We start from the raw sequence: 12,971 nt of genomic DNA, 5'->3' as shown, positions 1-12,971 counted from the left end.
GATCAATTCACTTATCTTTCCAGGACTGTAAGACTATAATTAACAACAATTAGTGTGGACATCACCGCGCAGGGTGTATTATATAGAGATCTCTACTCGTACCCAAGCAGAATCTCGAACGCATTGGGCAGAACCTGCCAGTTCTGTCGGATAACCAATGCACTTGTAAATAGTTTATAAATATATCATTTTGATTTAGCTGATTAATACAAGAACAAGCTGGCTACACAAGATCCCACAATCCAAATATCCTTGAAAACAGAAGATTTCCTCCCCCTGAATCATAATTTTGTGCAAGTATGTTGGCATTTATTTAGAGAATTACATATGTTTAGATGGCAATTAGATTTGAATTAATGCTCTTCAATTAAACACTTGTGTTAGTTGGCATAGCACGGATTAAGATAACCCAAAGTAATTGTATAACGAATCAGATGTAGTCGCCGATTCAGAGAGGTAAACTCACATTTGAGCGAAACAATCGTAAGCATTTAATTGAATTGTGAACAGAAACCGAAAGAAGTATTAAAGCTCAACAAGGATAACCGATAACTGTCATTAATATACAACTTCCGAATCTTACAAATTTGAGATGCACAACTGGCAGTGCTGTTGGCCAGGGCGTTTTTACAAAACTTAAGCTGAACTCTAATCACAAAATGGACACAAGAAGATCAACAAAAACAAGGGATGTACATAAGTAGTCGACAATATACTTACCAAAATAATAATAAATGGAAACTTCGAACGCAACGTCATCATCTATACAATTTCACCTACCACTCACCATTGTCGTCCACTTGGAAGTCTGCACTTGCCCGATGATCAGCATCGGATCAACTGGGGATCATCCAGAATCTCCGATAGAAGCAAACATTTCGCCGAGAGACTCATTCCTCATCAAAGAACCGAAAAAACAAACCAATGCTAAACGGAAATATTCTGAGACATTAAGGACAATACAGTGAAATCTTTTGCTTTTGATACAACCAAATTGAGAAGGTGTCGCGGCATGCATTTTAACCTACTGAAGAAGTGTCCGAAATACAATTTTCTACAATCAACCAAATGGAATTCTACACAAAATTGAACAAACTAAAAAAAAAAAACACCATAAACAGAGTTGAAACATTTTGCTACAAAATCGAATGATAACGATCATATTATTATTATATATTGACGACGATGTGTGTGAGGAAACATGATATGTACGAGTAACTTGAGAAAAAACCAAACTAAAATGCTTCAAAACGATTGTAGTACTTCCCGCCGTTAATATTTTTTTAATATATCGTACATACTACAAATACAGATGCAAGTCTTAATAATAATACTTAAACTAAGAAGCAATAAGTAAGAATTTTCCGCTGCTAAAGTTCGTCTTTCAAAATACTTCCATAGGTCGGGTTAATTTAAACGTTTAACAGTTTTGTGGCTCCCAAAATTTTCATTTCCCAGATAATAAACGAAATTCTACAATATATGATCCTTTGCTAAGCCAGAAACAAGAATATCAAATTAAGTAAATAATTTAAAATATAAAAATGAAGAGAGGAGAGCGTTAGGTATACGTTCAACCTGATCAATGCGATTAAGTCAAATTAAATTAGTTTTGTACTTAGCAGTAACGGAACACCCGAAAACTAAATTAACTAATTAACTTCTAGGCATAAATTTCGCTGAATTTATATAATTTAATTTCACCTTTCTTTGAACCCTTCTTTAATTTGACAAACTACAAGCGTCTTATACTATATCATAAATTATAGGAAAATGGTATTATGATAAATTGAATTTTTAACCAAAATTATAAGCAAATTGTATTAGGCGTCAAATTTTAGAAGAGAATGAAAAAAACCATTGAATAGAAGATATATATGTTGTATGGTGTATGGGCTAAAATCGCATTCATGCATGGCAACAAATGAATCTTAATTACTTAAAAACGATGATAATAAATGATACTAATTAATAACTGAATAACCACAAAGCTAATTTATGCAATACAGGAATATTGAAATACTGAAAAAATTATGCGTGAATAAAACGTTTAGGCAAGATTGTATTGTAATATCTAATCGTAATTGTACTCGTAATCGCATGCCTACTCCCCACTGGTGAAAATCGGTTATAGATCATGTCCGTATATGAGTGTAGTTAAAATATACATATTTACCTTAATACAATTCAATCGGCACGGCAATCGATACCGTGTAGTTTGTAGACCCAGCTGGATCGCGATGATTTGTATAAGATATGTACGAGTAGTAGGCCAGTTTGGATGGATGGTTGGATGGTTGGATGGTGGGGAGAGCTTTTCGTTTCCCAGTGTAAGTGTTACAATGTGTTAAGAATCATTTTCTACCTTCTATTGTCTCTCAATCTCGAAAAGACTTTGCCGCAATTAGTCTAACTCTAATTATTACGCGTATATGTAAATGTATGGTACATGTGTGTATGTACCCCAGTAATAGCAACCGAATATTCCGAAAATGTCATTTTAAAGTCTCCTGCTACATCCACACACGATCATACAAATGTGTGATTCAGATAACTAACGAGTACTTTAAGTTCGATGGCAATCCATGTACGCGCTGATTGTAAATTGGATAATTTTTGGTGTGGGAGGGCCAAGGATACCTACCCTCGAAGGATAACAATGGGCTTAAAGGCTACTTAAAGCTTAGATTGATTAGGTATACATCCGCAGAAGAGCCACGGACAGCAAATCGTAGTGCAAATGTTAGTCAATATCAATATTTTGCCATAGAACCAATGCCGAATTCTTAACTCCTCTAGGGAGTTTTCCCAATTCAGTTCATTTACCGCACGCATTCCAATTACAGAAAGATCACAATTTCTAGATTTATTGCCTTGGGTTAAATACAAACTAAAATGATTGCATAACTAACAGCGAGGGAAATAACTGGGAGATCATACTAAACCAAAAAAATCGAATGAATGAGCCTAGGGGATCGCGTAAAGTAATGCTTAGCTTTGTGTTAAATTGCTGTTGAATATAAATGTAATTGTACAATGATAATAATTACGATGGCATCAAACACACTCAGACACACAGATCATCCACAGAACACATCAGACATCAGAACCATGCAGAAAACAGAACCCAAATCCAAAAGAAACTAATTATATTAAAATAAAGAATATAAAACGTTAAATTCAAGTGTTTCTCTGACTGATGATTAAGGATATAGGACATTACAAGACTTAAGTCTACAAATTCAGTGATTAGTTATCTCTAACTTCATAGCAGTATCTGCTGTTTAGACGCTGAACTCCTCCGACGATGATGCCTCCGTATCGGCATAGAGGATCATCTCCAGGTTCCGCATCTTGCGCCTCTTCTCCTGCTTGCGCTTGCAATGGATTTGTGCGAGGCAGTTCAGTGAGGATACTACGAAACAGGTGACCATGATGAGGGCACACAGCTCGAACGCCCGAACCAGATAGCTCAGGTAGGCCAGGGAATCGGAATTGACTGTTCCATGCATCTGCTGTTTCGTTGATCGCAGCAGTTCCCTGATCATGCGCTGCATTGGAGGTCCCACATAGGGTAGCTTGCCCAGACCGACCACAAACCTATCGACTAGACTCTCGGTTAGGGACGCGATAACGAACAACTGCTGTATGGTGGCCTTGACCAACGCCTTGCCGATCAGGGTGGCCACAAAGAACTTCCAAAAGGGCACCAAAAAGTGTCCGCACGTTATGCCGGCCAGGTCGAACAGAGGATTGGGTATGCTGGCGCAGAATAGTATTCCCAGGAAGCCCACTCTTCGCATCACCCGTTCCATGAACAGCTTGGCATGGTCGAAAATGCCTAGCTTTCCGCACCTTCGCTTTTCAGCCAATAACTTTTGCTCCTCCGCTCCATTCAACTCCTTGCCGGAGAGCCGTGCTCTACGTGTCATAAAGTACGGCGGCAGCTCACCAAGAGCAGTGCCAATGCCCCAGAGTAGCGCCTCCGGACGCACCTTTGCCAAAATTTGCCACTCATCTGGGTAATTGCGCTTGTACGGCTCCTGTGGGCAGACCTTCAAGTCCGGATACGGAGGAGTGGGAAAGTCCAGCGTCTGGCACTCGTAGGCGGCCAGAGTGACTGCTGCCAGGTGGGGTCCCAGGTAGAGCAGAAAGGTGTGCAGCCCGGTGCCAAACCCCACAGATGAGAGCACACCCAGGCCCAGCCAGTAAACCGCAAATCCAAACCTCTGCTGGCAGAAAATCACGAAATCTGCATGAGGTCCTGGCAGTAAACAAAACATGCCCAACAGCAGCAGACCGCCCACTAGCCACAGATTCAACAGCTTTGCGATGAAGGATACCAACAAATGACCGGCCTCCAGGCCACCAAACTTCAAAGTCTGTACAGGGCGACGCCAAAGAACCAGGGACTTCCATTCCATCCGATCCTGTACCAGTTCAGCCAATGAAATCTCTCCTGCTTCAGAGACGTTGCTAGCAGCCATGATTTACTCTATTCCGCACTAGGAACTAATATATAGTGTTTTGAATCTAGAACGTAGAAGATTTTGATAAGAATATTCACCCATAGCAGCAAAGTCGACTATGATATTGTTTTTCTTTAATATTACTAAAATAACATTCTGTATTCAGATATTTTTATAATTTTCATAGCTCTGTCGAAAGTAAATGGGTATTATTAGACATGTCTTTAGCCTCTTCATTCAATTTACTATATTTATAGTATGTAGAGGTTTTGTCTATGAGAATATATTATGTTGATTTCTTAATCAGTTAGATCTGTTGTATTATAAAGAGTTTTAAGCTGCCAAAGATTCAATGGACCAGCGGGCAAAGGTATTAGCCTACCCTCAAAGTACTCATTTTTTGTAGCCTCCAAATGCTCATCCTCGGCCTGATATTTATATGTACTGATCTGAGTAATAAAGTTTTCGATTTCCGAATTCTCTTGCGGCCCAATTGTCTCGTCCTTCAAAACGTGCAGCATTTTAGCACTGCAATAAAATAATCCGGTTAATAAGAGCTTGCAACTGAATATTATATACTCACATGTTTAAAAATTGGGCTTCATCCAGGCGCAAGTTGACCACCATATTTAGAATATACTTCAATGGCAGAAGACGATTTCGTTGACTTGAATTTGTAACTTCCGATCTTCTAATGCGCATGTTTCTGATCAAGAGACTAAGCGATTCTTTAAAGATTATATAACGCAGCAGCCAGGAGTCCAAAGCACTGCAGTTCATATCGATTAGTCGAAGATGGGCAGTCAAGGCAATGGAACCCTTCTTGTTCACATTGGAATCTTTGTAGATATGCAATTGAATTACAGACATATAATGGATATAGCTCTCAATCCGATACTTTATGAAAACATTTATAAGCTCTTCTATCTCGGTGTCCAAAGATTTGATTGAAGACTAGGATTAAATAAACGATAACAAAGTTTTACTTATCATTTTGATTTCATAAAAAAAACATTAAAAAGGAACTCTTACCATTTTGTATTGCATTAGTAACTTCCATATTCGATTGGTGGGAAGGTCGAATTGCTCCGTCTTTATGAGTAGACGAAACATATAGTGCATATCGGCAAAATAAGTATTTGAAGTTAATTCAGGCGGTAATTCACGTGGTGGTGAAGTTAATACTTCCAAAATCTTGTCATATGCAGCAGAGTCAAGGCTTAAATATGGCAGCTGGTTGATGTGCATTATAAGAGTAGAACAAACAAAAAACTTAGCCCTTTTTAAGTTTATGTTTTCCTTTCTCAGTTCAGAAACGCAAAAGTCTTGCAGCTGCTTTACCAATGCAGATATCTTGTCTATCATCTCGGCGTCCGAATCCTTAAGATCTCCGTGCAAAAGAACCAGCATGCTAGCCAAACTTTCGGAGCCATAAAGAGCTGAAATTCGAAAATCTTATTCAAGTGTTCATTTCTAATACTCTTCATACCTTACTTATATTTTCATTCAGTGTAGGCATTTCTAGCACAAATTTGGCGAGTGTTTCGTAAAGGTCCGCCACATAGCGAACATGAAGCTTATTAACCATTAGGACAGCATGAATGCGCATATAGCTAAAGGCATATTCCTTCAAGAGCTCCAGCATTTCTGGGCTCTGGGAGTCGGTGTTGGCCAGCCGGAGCTGCAATGCAGCTTGTTCATCTCGCAAAGCCCTCGACGTAGTAGTGTGTATCTGAATGTTCCCTGTTGCATCTACAGAGCGCGATATATTCACATAGAGCCTTTGGAATTCAGACTCATTGATGGTGTCATCGTTTAGAAAATTATCCAGACAGCTGCTCTCCAAGTTTAAAAGCAACTGGAATAGAAGTAATAGATAAGTATTCAATATATAGCTTTTAGAATACTTTAATAGCTTACCTCAGCATCACACTCGGCTACTGAGTCAAAATCGATCAAATCATATATACCGTAGATCAGCGGTCGAGTGCCATTTTGTTTTGATGAGGCCTTCAAAATCCGAGGCCAGACTCGCAGTAATTCGTTGACCTGGTCACGAGCCACCGGCAGGGTGGTATACTCTGCCATATGCATTTCAAAGATAATGCTTGCACATTGCGCAGCAATAAGACTCAATTCCATACGAACATTCCGAGCAGTGAGCACTCGGGCGTAGAAGTCGAACTCCTGTAGCGCGGGAAAATACTGAATGAGCGTCTTTAGATAGCGCGTCAGTTCATTTCGAAACTGTTCGTAGGTGATATTTTTTCTGGGATTTTGGGGGATCTTCACGTAGGTTTCCAGAATGTGCTGTTCTATTTCCTGTTCTTGGTGCTGTCGCTGGGATAGTGTAATATATACCTTGGCTGCCATGGAAGCAACAGTCGCCGACGAAACTGACATTCGCAGGACAAGATGGAGGAGCTCCTCGTGGAAACGTTTTGTGAAGCACTCTGCACTGGCTAAACTTCTACAATGAAGATTCAGTTAACCGAAACAGATCATTTAGAATTAAAGCATATATTATGATTATATGGTAAATGATCGCATACCTCTGAAGAGTCATCAAATACTTTAGAGTGGCCAAGAGCAAGGGTTTGGAATTGCTGTCCTTAAGAGTTTCAAACTGCAGAACAACATATTTCACAGTAATCAGTTCATTGGTGAAACAACGCAAATGATGGCTGTGTTGTGTGCTTTCGGCAAACTTCCTAATCATTGACTCCAAGAACTCGTAAGCTTTAATATAGCAATCCTCGTCCGACATCTATAAAATAAAATATGTAATGGATTTACAAATAAATATAATGGAGCAAGTCTTACCACAACCGTCAGGATGCAATATACAAAATCCAACGCGGATTTCTCGGGGCCACAGAAAGTTTTGTAGTGCTTCCGGAAAATGTCCAGCATGGGCGGAACCACCACATCGCAGGTTTCCTGATAGCTAGTCGGTCATCAATATTACCAGGAATGTCAATATTAATTTATATTACCTTATAAATTTATTTTACTTACAAAATGCCATAGCGAACGTCCACGGCGAGCGCTAGGCAAATTCCCTTGAAGCCCGAAAAGTTTTCATATTTGGGCAGCAATTTGGCCAGTCCGCCAAGGATGCTGAAAGCTGGAAAAGGTGGGAGGCAGCACAGCTGTATGGAATTGAACTCAGTGCATAACTGTACAACCTACACATTCTGGCCAGCGGTTCGCAGATATATCTATCCACGGAGGTGCTGTTGCTGAGCTGCATGTTCCTGCACATCGCCTGCACCACCTTGATCCACTTCAGAATCAGATTGAGGTAGCAGGGTATCGGCTGGGTGAGCTGATCGAACTTGGTGCCCTGGGAATCTTTGGCCAGCAGTTCGCCTACTTGGGCCAGCAAACGGGGCAGGCGATCCAGGAACTTATCCAATTCGGTCATCACCAGTGGCACCGGATCGAAGATATAGTTAGGATTGGCATCGCGATACGGATGATCTTGCGTCTGGCTGAAGGCCTGGACGCTCACGTTGAAGTTGAGGCCCAGGACGCGGAAGCACTGGCCCACAAACTGGTGTGACACCTTCACAATCCAGTTATCTGGGTCAGAGGTTACGGCCTGCAGAAAGGCAATGGCGAATTCCCTGGCCACTGTCTATATTCCACATTTAGTCAACGGAAAAGCATAAAACAGCATAATCCCACATACTTACTTCCGTGTTACCAACTGTCGAAATGGCGCTTACAAATTCCATTTTAAAACGGTTACTTAAACTGACGCCAAGTTTAAAAAACTTTCTTGCAATAAGCGTCCGTTTTGTTTTGATAAGTGCCAGTGTTGAAAATGGTATCAAAATCGATCGATAAGCTTGATCAATGGATATCGACTAATTTTTGGCGCCAAAAACATCAAAACAAAATTTGAAAACTTTACATGTACTTTAATTAACTATTCATATTATATATTCTTAGGTTCTGATGTATCCGTTTGAAGATGAACTCATTACCTACCTTAAATCCTTTCCCCGAATGGAGACCCTTTTAAATAAAATCCAAAGTTGAGATTTCCAACAAACAGTTTATTTAGTAAATATTCATAAATGTACATTCTGTATTCAGTAGCATATGCTACTAAATGCATATATTTACAGCGAAGATGCACATGTAAAATGATCGAAAATGTCTGAGCTTCGAGCAAGCGAAATGCGCTAATAATACAAAATTTACATTATAAATATTTCATGTTCACTACGTACATATGTAACTAAAATAGAAGCGTAAATTAAAGTAAATACAGTGTTCTTTAAATCAAAACAAATTTTGCAACTTAGATGCCAGAGCAACAACTTATATGTTTTGGTGAAGAAAATCGCCAAAAATGCAAATACTTGAATACGCCAACATTATTTTAAATGCGACCAATCTGTTTTAGTCTTGCCCAAGGCAAAATGACACTGGAGCAGGTATTTAGGGGGCTATCAAATGGGCTGAGACAGGCACTTTAGTGACCCCTTCGTTTCAACTGCGATCTTAAAGTTAAGCCAAGTCCGGCAGCAGATCTGATCTTTTTGGTTTGAATGCTAAAATATGTCTTGTACTTGAATTCCCTGGACGTTCCCATCTCCCGCTTTAGTATTTCTTAAGTTGTTCGTAGGTAATAAAAAATATGATATTCCACGGACCCATCCTCACCCAGGTGGGAATGAAACCTTTGTACAGGGCGGGTAGTCCTTCGTTCCTGATAGTCTGTACAGCGCAGTCGAGGCTGCCGCTATACAGCTTTGGTGTGGCTGCTGCCGTGACCACTCCATTCATAGTTATGCTAACGTGGCGCTGGTTCATCAGGCGCGTCTGCAAGGAGGAATAGATGAGCATTCAAGTTTAACAGGCCCGTAGGCTCTACATACCCGGATTACATCAATTGGCGTTGAGGCAATGGCACTGCCTAGACTGGCAATAAAGCTCGAGCTGCAATTTAGAAAAATTTAGAAAATTAGGAATTTAAGCGCACTATGCTCGCGATTGGTGTACGCCACTTACATGAAATGATTGGCCACGTGATCTCCGAAGGCATTCATTAACTGCAGCTTGCAAAAGTCGTAGACGGGCAGCTCAACGGAGGCGATAACTACTGCCCGTTGAGCCGTCGGACCCACACCGCGCCACAGTCCACGAACGCCCTCGTATTTGTAGATCTCACCGAAGCAGCCCAGCAGGCCCTTGTGCTGTCCCTTCCCATGCACTTGCATCCGCACCTTCAGCACATCCGTGGGATTAGCAATTGCCGAAGAGATCGCTCCCGCCGCCGCCGCGCACAGAATATTACTCCACACACGCTCGCTGCCGTCTTCGTTGGTCAGCAAACCGCGTTCGTTGGCCAGCTTCTTCAGGGTGTAGTAGGTTCCAAACTTGATGGTGCCATAGGTCGCCTGTCTCAAAACTGCTGGCCAAATACTATAACAAAATTATTTGAATTATCAAAATGCAATAAAACCCATAGTAAAAATCGATTTGAGACTATGTAATCTATTGAAGTGAACTATGACTTGGGATCAATATCAGATAGCTAATGATTTGGCTGGCGGGCAAAGTTTACCGACTGATTAAACGTGTCGCCACAACAAACAATTTATTTTTGGCCGGCCGTGAGTAATCATTATCAATATGTGCCTCCTACAGTACAATTTCAATAGCTTGAAACCTTACGTATGCAATTTATGTTGTGCTGTTTAGTTATAAGTTAAAGAAATTGCAATTATGCTGATACAATCATTAAAATAGCTTACTAAGATGTGTTATTAAGTATAATTCTTATCGACTTTTAGAATAGCTCATTAGTTCACCATATAGAGGTTCTACTGTCCGTGCACTCATTATGCTCCCCGGCGGACGAACACGTGACCGTCACGTTTGGCGCGATAAGAATGGCATGATGGTACCATGTTTTGACAACGTGCCAACCGGAGAACCCCCACAGATTCTTACCCGGAATAGAGGGCCCTCAGCCCCTCCTCGCGGGAGATTTTCACAAAGGCATCGGTCATGCCGCGATATCGCAGCTGCGAGAACGTTTGGTCGATTTTCTGACCTTGGATTTGGAGGCGCGTCTTCGTCGTGTCGATAGGAAAGGTGCCTGCAATGAATAGAATTTGTTTACAAAGATTCGATCGCAGCGATAGCAGCTACCAGTGCATATAGCCGACGTCCCAGTTAGGGGGCGTGGCGTGCTGTACGCCCTGCTATGTACTTGTTGTTTACCAAATTCCGCCGTGATTGAGGCGACTCCGCCGTAAACGAAGGGCCGCCAATCCTTCACTTCACCCATTTCCGGCGCCGCACCTGTTGATGTCCGGAATCGAAACGAATTGCGCTTGCCGCACGGAAGCGCCTCACTCTCGCCGCTTTGTTGCGCAACGAATTAGATAACCAAGCGGTTTTATTCTGATTCCATCGCGTAAATACTTTAAGTTGCCTTAAGTTTAGAGACACAAAAACAACAAAAACAACTTGGGGGCTATAATTTAGTGTGGTCGCAACTCTTTGCAACCGAAATATCGATACATCTCTCAATTCTTTTTGGTCGCACTTAACAGCGGGAAATGGATTTCCCGCCAAATTTGAATTGAAAAGAAAACATTTTAGAAATGTTGTCACACAGGGATAAATTACAACTAAAATTGTAATTAAATGTATAATACTACTATATTATTAGAGTTGGAAAACGTTAAGCAAGAATTCAATCAATGGTAGAAAACTTGGCTAGAAATGAGCTATTCTACATTTTTGAATTTTAGAATTCAAATGTCTCTGCGGTAATATTAAATAAATTTAGGACTTGTTTTGTATAAAGTAATTAAGATTATGCTATAATTATGAAATAAACTGTAGGTATAAAGATATATATTAATAGAAATAATATGCTGATTTATTTAATTGAATTAACCAAAGATTCAAATATTATACGCTTCTGTAGTTTATGGCCCAGTCTGTATATTTTATTCGAAAATTAATAATAATAAAATACCGATCAGAGATTAGCCAATGACAAATATTAATCGTAACGGTGCGATAGCATCAAAACAAATCGTTCACGATTCACCAGCCAAATGAAAAGTGGACCAAGAAACTCAGTCGTGCGACGAGTTTCAAATGAATATTTCACTCGCCACCGGTAACAAGTCGTATGAGCAACGGCGATCTGGGAATTCCTAGTGACCATGCCCATAGCCCTGGCCCCGTGGTCCATCTGGGGATCCAGTGGTTCAGGTTCTCCGGCGACGACCTTAGATGGCATTTTGCATTTGTTTTTTACCCTCTTGTTTTTTGCCCATCTCTCTCGGCATTTGTTTGGTTTGTTTCGCTGGCAAATACGCATAATTATGGCTTGTTTTCGGCAAACGAAACGAAAATCGCTGGCAGTGTTTACTACGAGTTTTCTATGTATGTTTAATTCACGTCACTTGCCGCGGAACCGGATCGTGAAAGTCGCCGGCCAGATCGGGAGATCCAGTGGGTTAAACCCGAAAATAGAGCCGAACAAAGCCAACAAAGAATTTGGTAATTTAAATCTCTTCATCCCAATCGCATTGTTAGTCGCCGGCATAAATGTAATTTAATCGTTTCCAGCTTACTCGATTTTTTTCTCAACTTTTATGCCGGTTTCTGCTAAGTGATTTCTGCCAGCGGAGCGTTGAATTCAAAATTCAAAATGCGGGGGAGTCGTCGCGTAAATTGAGCGTTTCGAATGTGGGCAAATAAAATTAGCGGATTTATTCAGGCACTCTAGAGTGCCTTATCCGATTAATTGAAACAAAAATGCGTATCGAAGCATTAAAAATTACAAAATAGTATAAACTTGCCTAGCAACTTTTGCGAATGTGCTTAATGGTTTGATAATAAAGTGGATTAACGTCATTGGTAGAATGCGATCAATCAAATGTTAATGGTCAATTTTGGAAAATATTCAAAGGGAAAATATCTGAAAATATTTCGATCTTTAAACAGCATATAATCTCATGTGTGATATTTATTTTCCATTTATATAAAATCCCTTTCTTCATTTCTCCATCCCTGCAAATATTACTGAATTATTGGTCGAAATTTCAACGAATAAATAAGCGCGTGCCAGTCACGAAATTGCCTCAGATATTCAATATTTCATGATATGCACACCTATTTGGGCATATCAGTTGACGGCTTTTGGACCTTGTTAGTCACATGATTGGCATGCGGAAATTCCCCAAAATTATCCATTCCTTATTTGAATTGATTTTTGCATAATCGAATATTTCGGGATTTAATCCACTAGAAAAAGTATATCTCATTTGAAAAGTATTAAAGATGAGTTTTTTGTTCAATGTTAATTACTAGGAATGTCGAAATTCTTGCTCAACTGCGGTGGATCTAATTAACTTAGTCATGGCATAACTAAATTAGTCGGAAAGGCTTCCTTATGACTTTTATGAAGCTTATTTTGTGGAAGTACCGTGCAAACAATGAAATTAACAAAATCTTGAG

The 12,971-nt window shown here is 40.1% G+C and overlaps 4 protein-coding genes across 5 annotated transcripts in view; 1 reads left to right on the top strand and 3 right to left on the bottom strand.

The window, feature by feature from the left end:
- Positions 1 to 3,179, top strand: part of LOC6737708 — a 32,590-nt gene extending 29,411 nt beyond the window's left edge. For both annotated transcript variants that reach the window (XM_016169743.3, XM_016169744.3), the window contains exon 8: positions 24 to 3,179. The gene's annotated coding sequence lies outside the window, so the exon portion shown is untranslated. The remainder of the gene's footprint in view (positions 1 to 23) is intronic.
- LOC6737707 (vacuole membrane protein 1) lies at positions 2,315 to 4,583 on the bottom strand. The gene has a single exon (XM_002084503.4). It carries the CDS (start codon positions 4,485 to 4,487, stop codon positions 3,285 to 3,287), a length of 1,203 nt encoding a protein of 400 aa, XP_002084539.1. The 5' UTR covers positions 4,488 to 4,583; the 3' UTR covers positions 2,315 to 3,284.
- Positions 4,584 to 4,618: 35 nt separating this feature from the next.
- Positions 4,619 to 8,344, bottom strand: LOC6737706. Its single transcript, XM_016171333.3, has 10 exons — positions 8,168 to 8,344; positions 7,662 to 8,109; positions 7,488 to 7,596; positions 7,293 to 7,416; positions 7,022 to 7,236; positions 6,390 to 6,939; positions 5,964 to 6,327; positions 5,502 to 5,908; positions 5,053 to 5,423; positions 4,619 to 4,997 (listed from the first exon to the last, which is right to left on the bottom strand). Exons 1-10 carry the CDS (start codon positions 8,207 to 8,209, stop codon positions 4,769 to 4,771), a joined length of 2,859 nt encoding a protein of 952 aa, XP_016031482.1. The 5' UTR covers positions 8,210 to 8,344; the 3' UTR covers positions 4,619 to 4,768.
- A 168-nt stretch (positions 8,345 to 8,512) lies between these two features.
- On the bottom strand, positions 8,513 to 10,985 carry LOC6737705 (mitochondrial uncoupling protein Bmcp). The gene is made up of 5 exons (XM_002084501.4): positions 10,713 to 10,985; positions 10,440 to 10,587; positions 9,495 to 9,908; positions 9,362 to 9,422; positions 8,513 to 9,305 (listed from the first exon to the last, which is right to left on the bottom strand). Exons 1-5 carry the CDS (start codon positions 10,777 to 10,779, stop codon positions 9,084 to 9,086), a joined length of 912 nt encoding a protein of 303 aa, XP_002084537.1. The 5' UTR covers positions 10,780 to 10,985; the 3' UTR covers positions 8,513 to 9,083.
- Between the last annotated feature and the right edge of the window lie 1,986 nt (positions 10,986 to 12,971).

Source organism: Drosophila simulans, chromosome 3L (assembly GCF_016746395.2).
Source record: "Drosophila simulans strain w501 chromosome 3L, Prin_Dsim_3.1, whole genome shotgun sequence".
NCBI lineage: Eukaryota > Metazoa > Arthropoda > Insecta > Diptera > Drosophilidae > Drosophila > Drosophila simulans.
This window is presented reverse-complemented; position numbering and strand designations above follow the sequence as displayed.

Excerpts from the sequence above, each read along its gene's own strand:
- LOC6737707 (XM_002084503.4), bottom strand. The coding sequence starts at position 4,487 with ATGGCTGCTAGCAACGTCTCTGAAGCAGGAGAGATTTCATTGGCTGAA.
- LOC6737706 (XM_016171333.3), bottom strand. The coding sequence starts at position 8,209 with ATGGAATTTGTAAGCGCCATTTCGACAGTTGGTAACACGGAA. Across the intron at positions 7,417-7,487 it reads GACGTTCGCTATGGCATTTT|CTATCAGGAAACCTGCGATG; the intron begins GTAAGTAAAATA and ends ATGACCGACTAG. Across the intron at positions 5,909-5,963 it reads TACACTGAATGAAAATATAA|CTCTTTATGGCTCCGAAAGT; the intron begins GTAAGGTATGAA and ends TTCGAATTTCAG.
- LOC6737705 (XM_002084501.4), bottom strand. The coding sequence starts at position 10,779 with ATGGGTGAAGTGAAGGATTGGCGGCCCTTCGTTTACGGCGGAGTCGCC. Across the intron at positions 10,588-10,712 it reads CTCAATCACGGCGGAATTTG|GCACCTTTCCTATCGACACG; the intron begins GTAAACAACAAG and ends TATTCATTGCAG. Across the intron at positions 9,423-9,494 it reads CACGTGGCCAATCATTTCAT|CTCGAGCTTTATTGCCAGTC; the intron begins GTAAGTGGCGTA and ends TCTAAATTGCAG.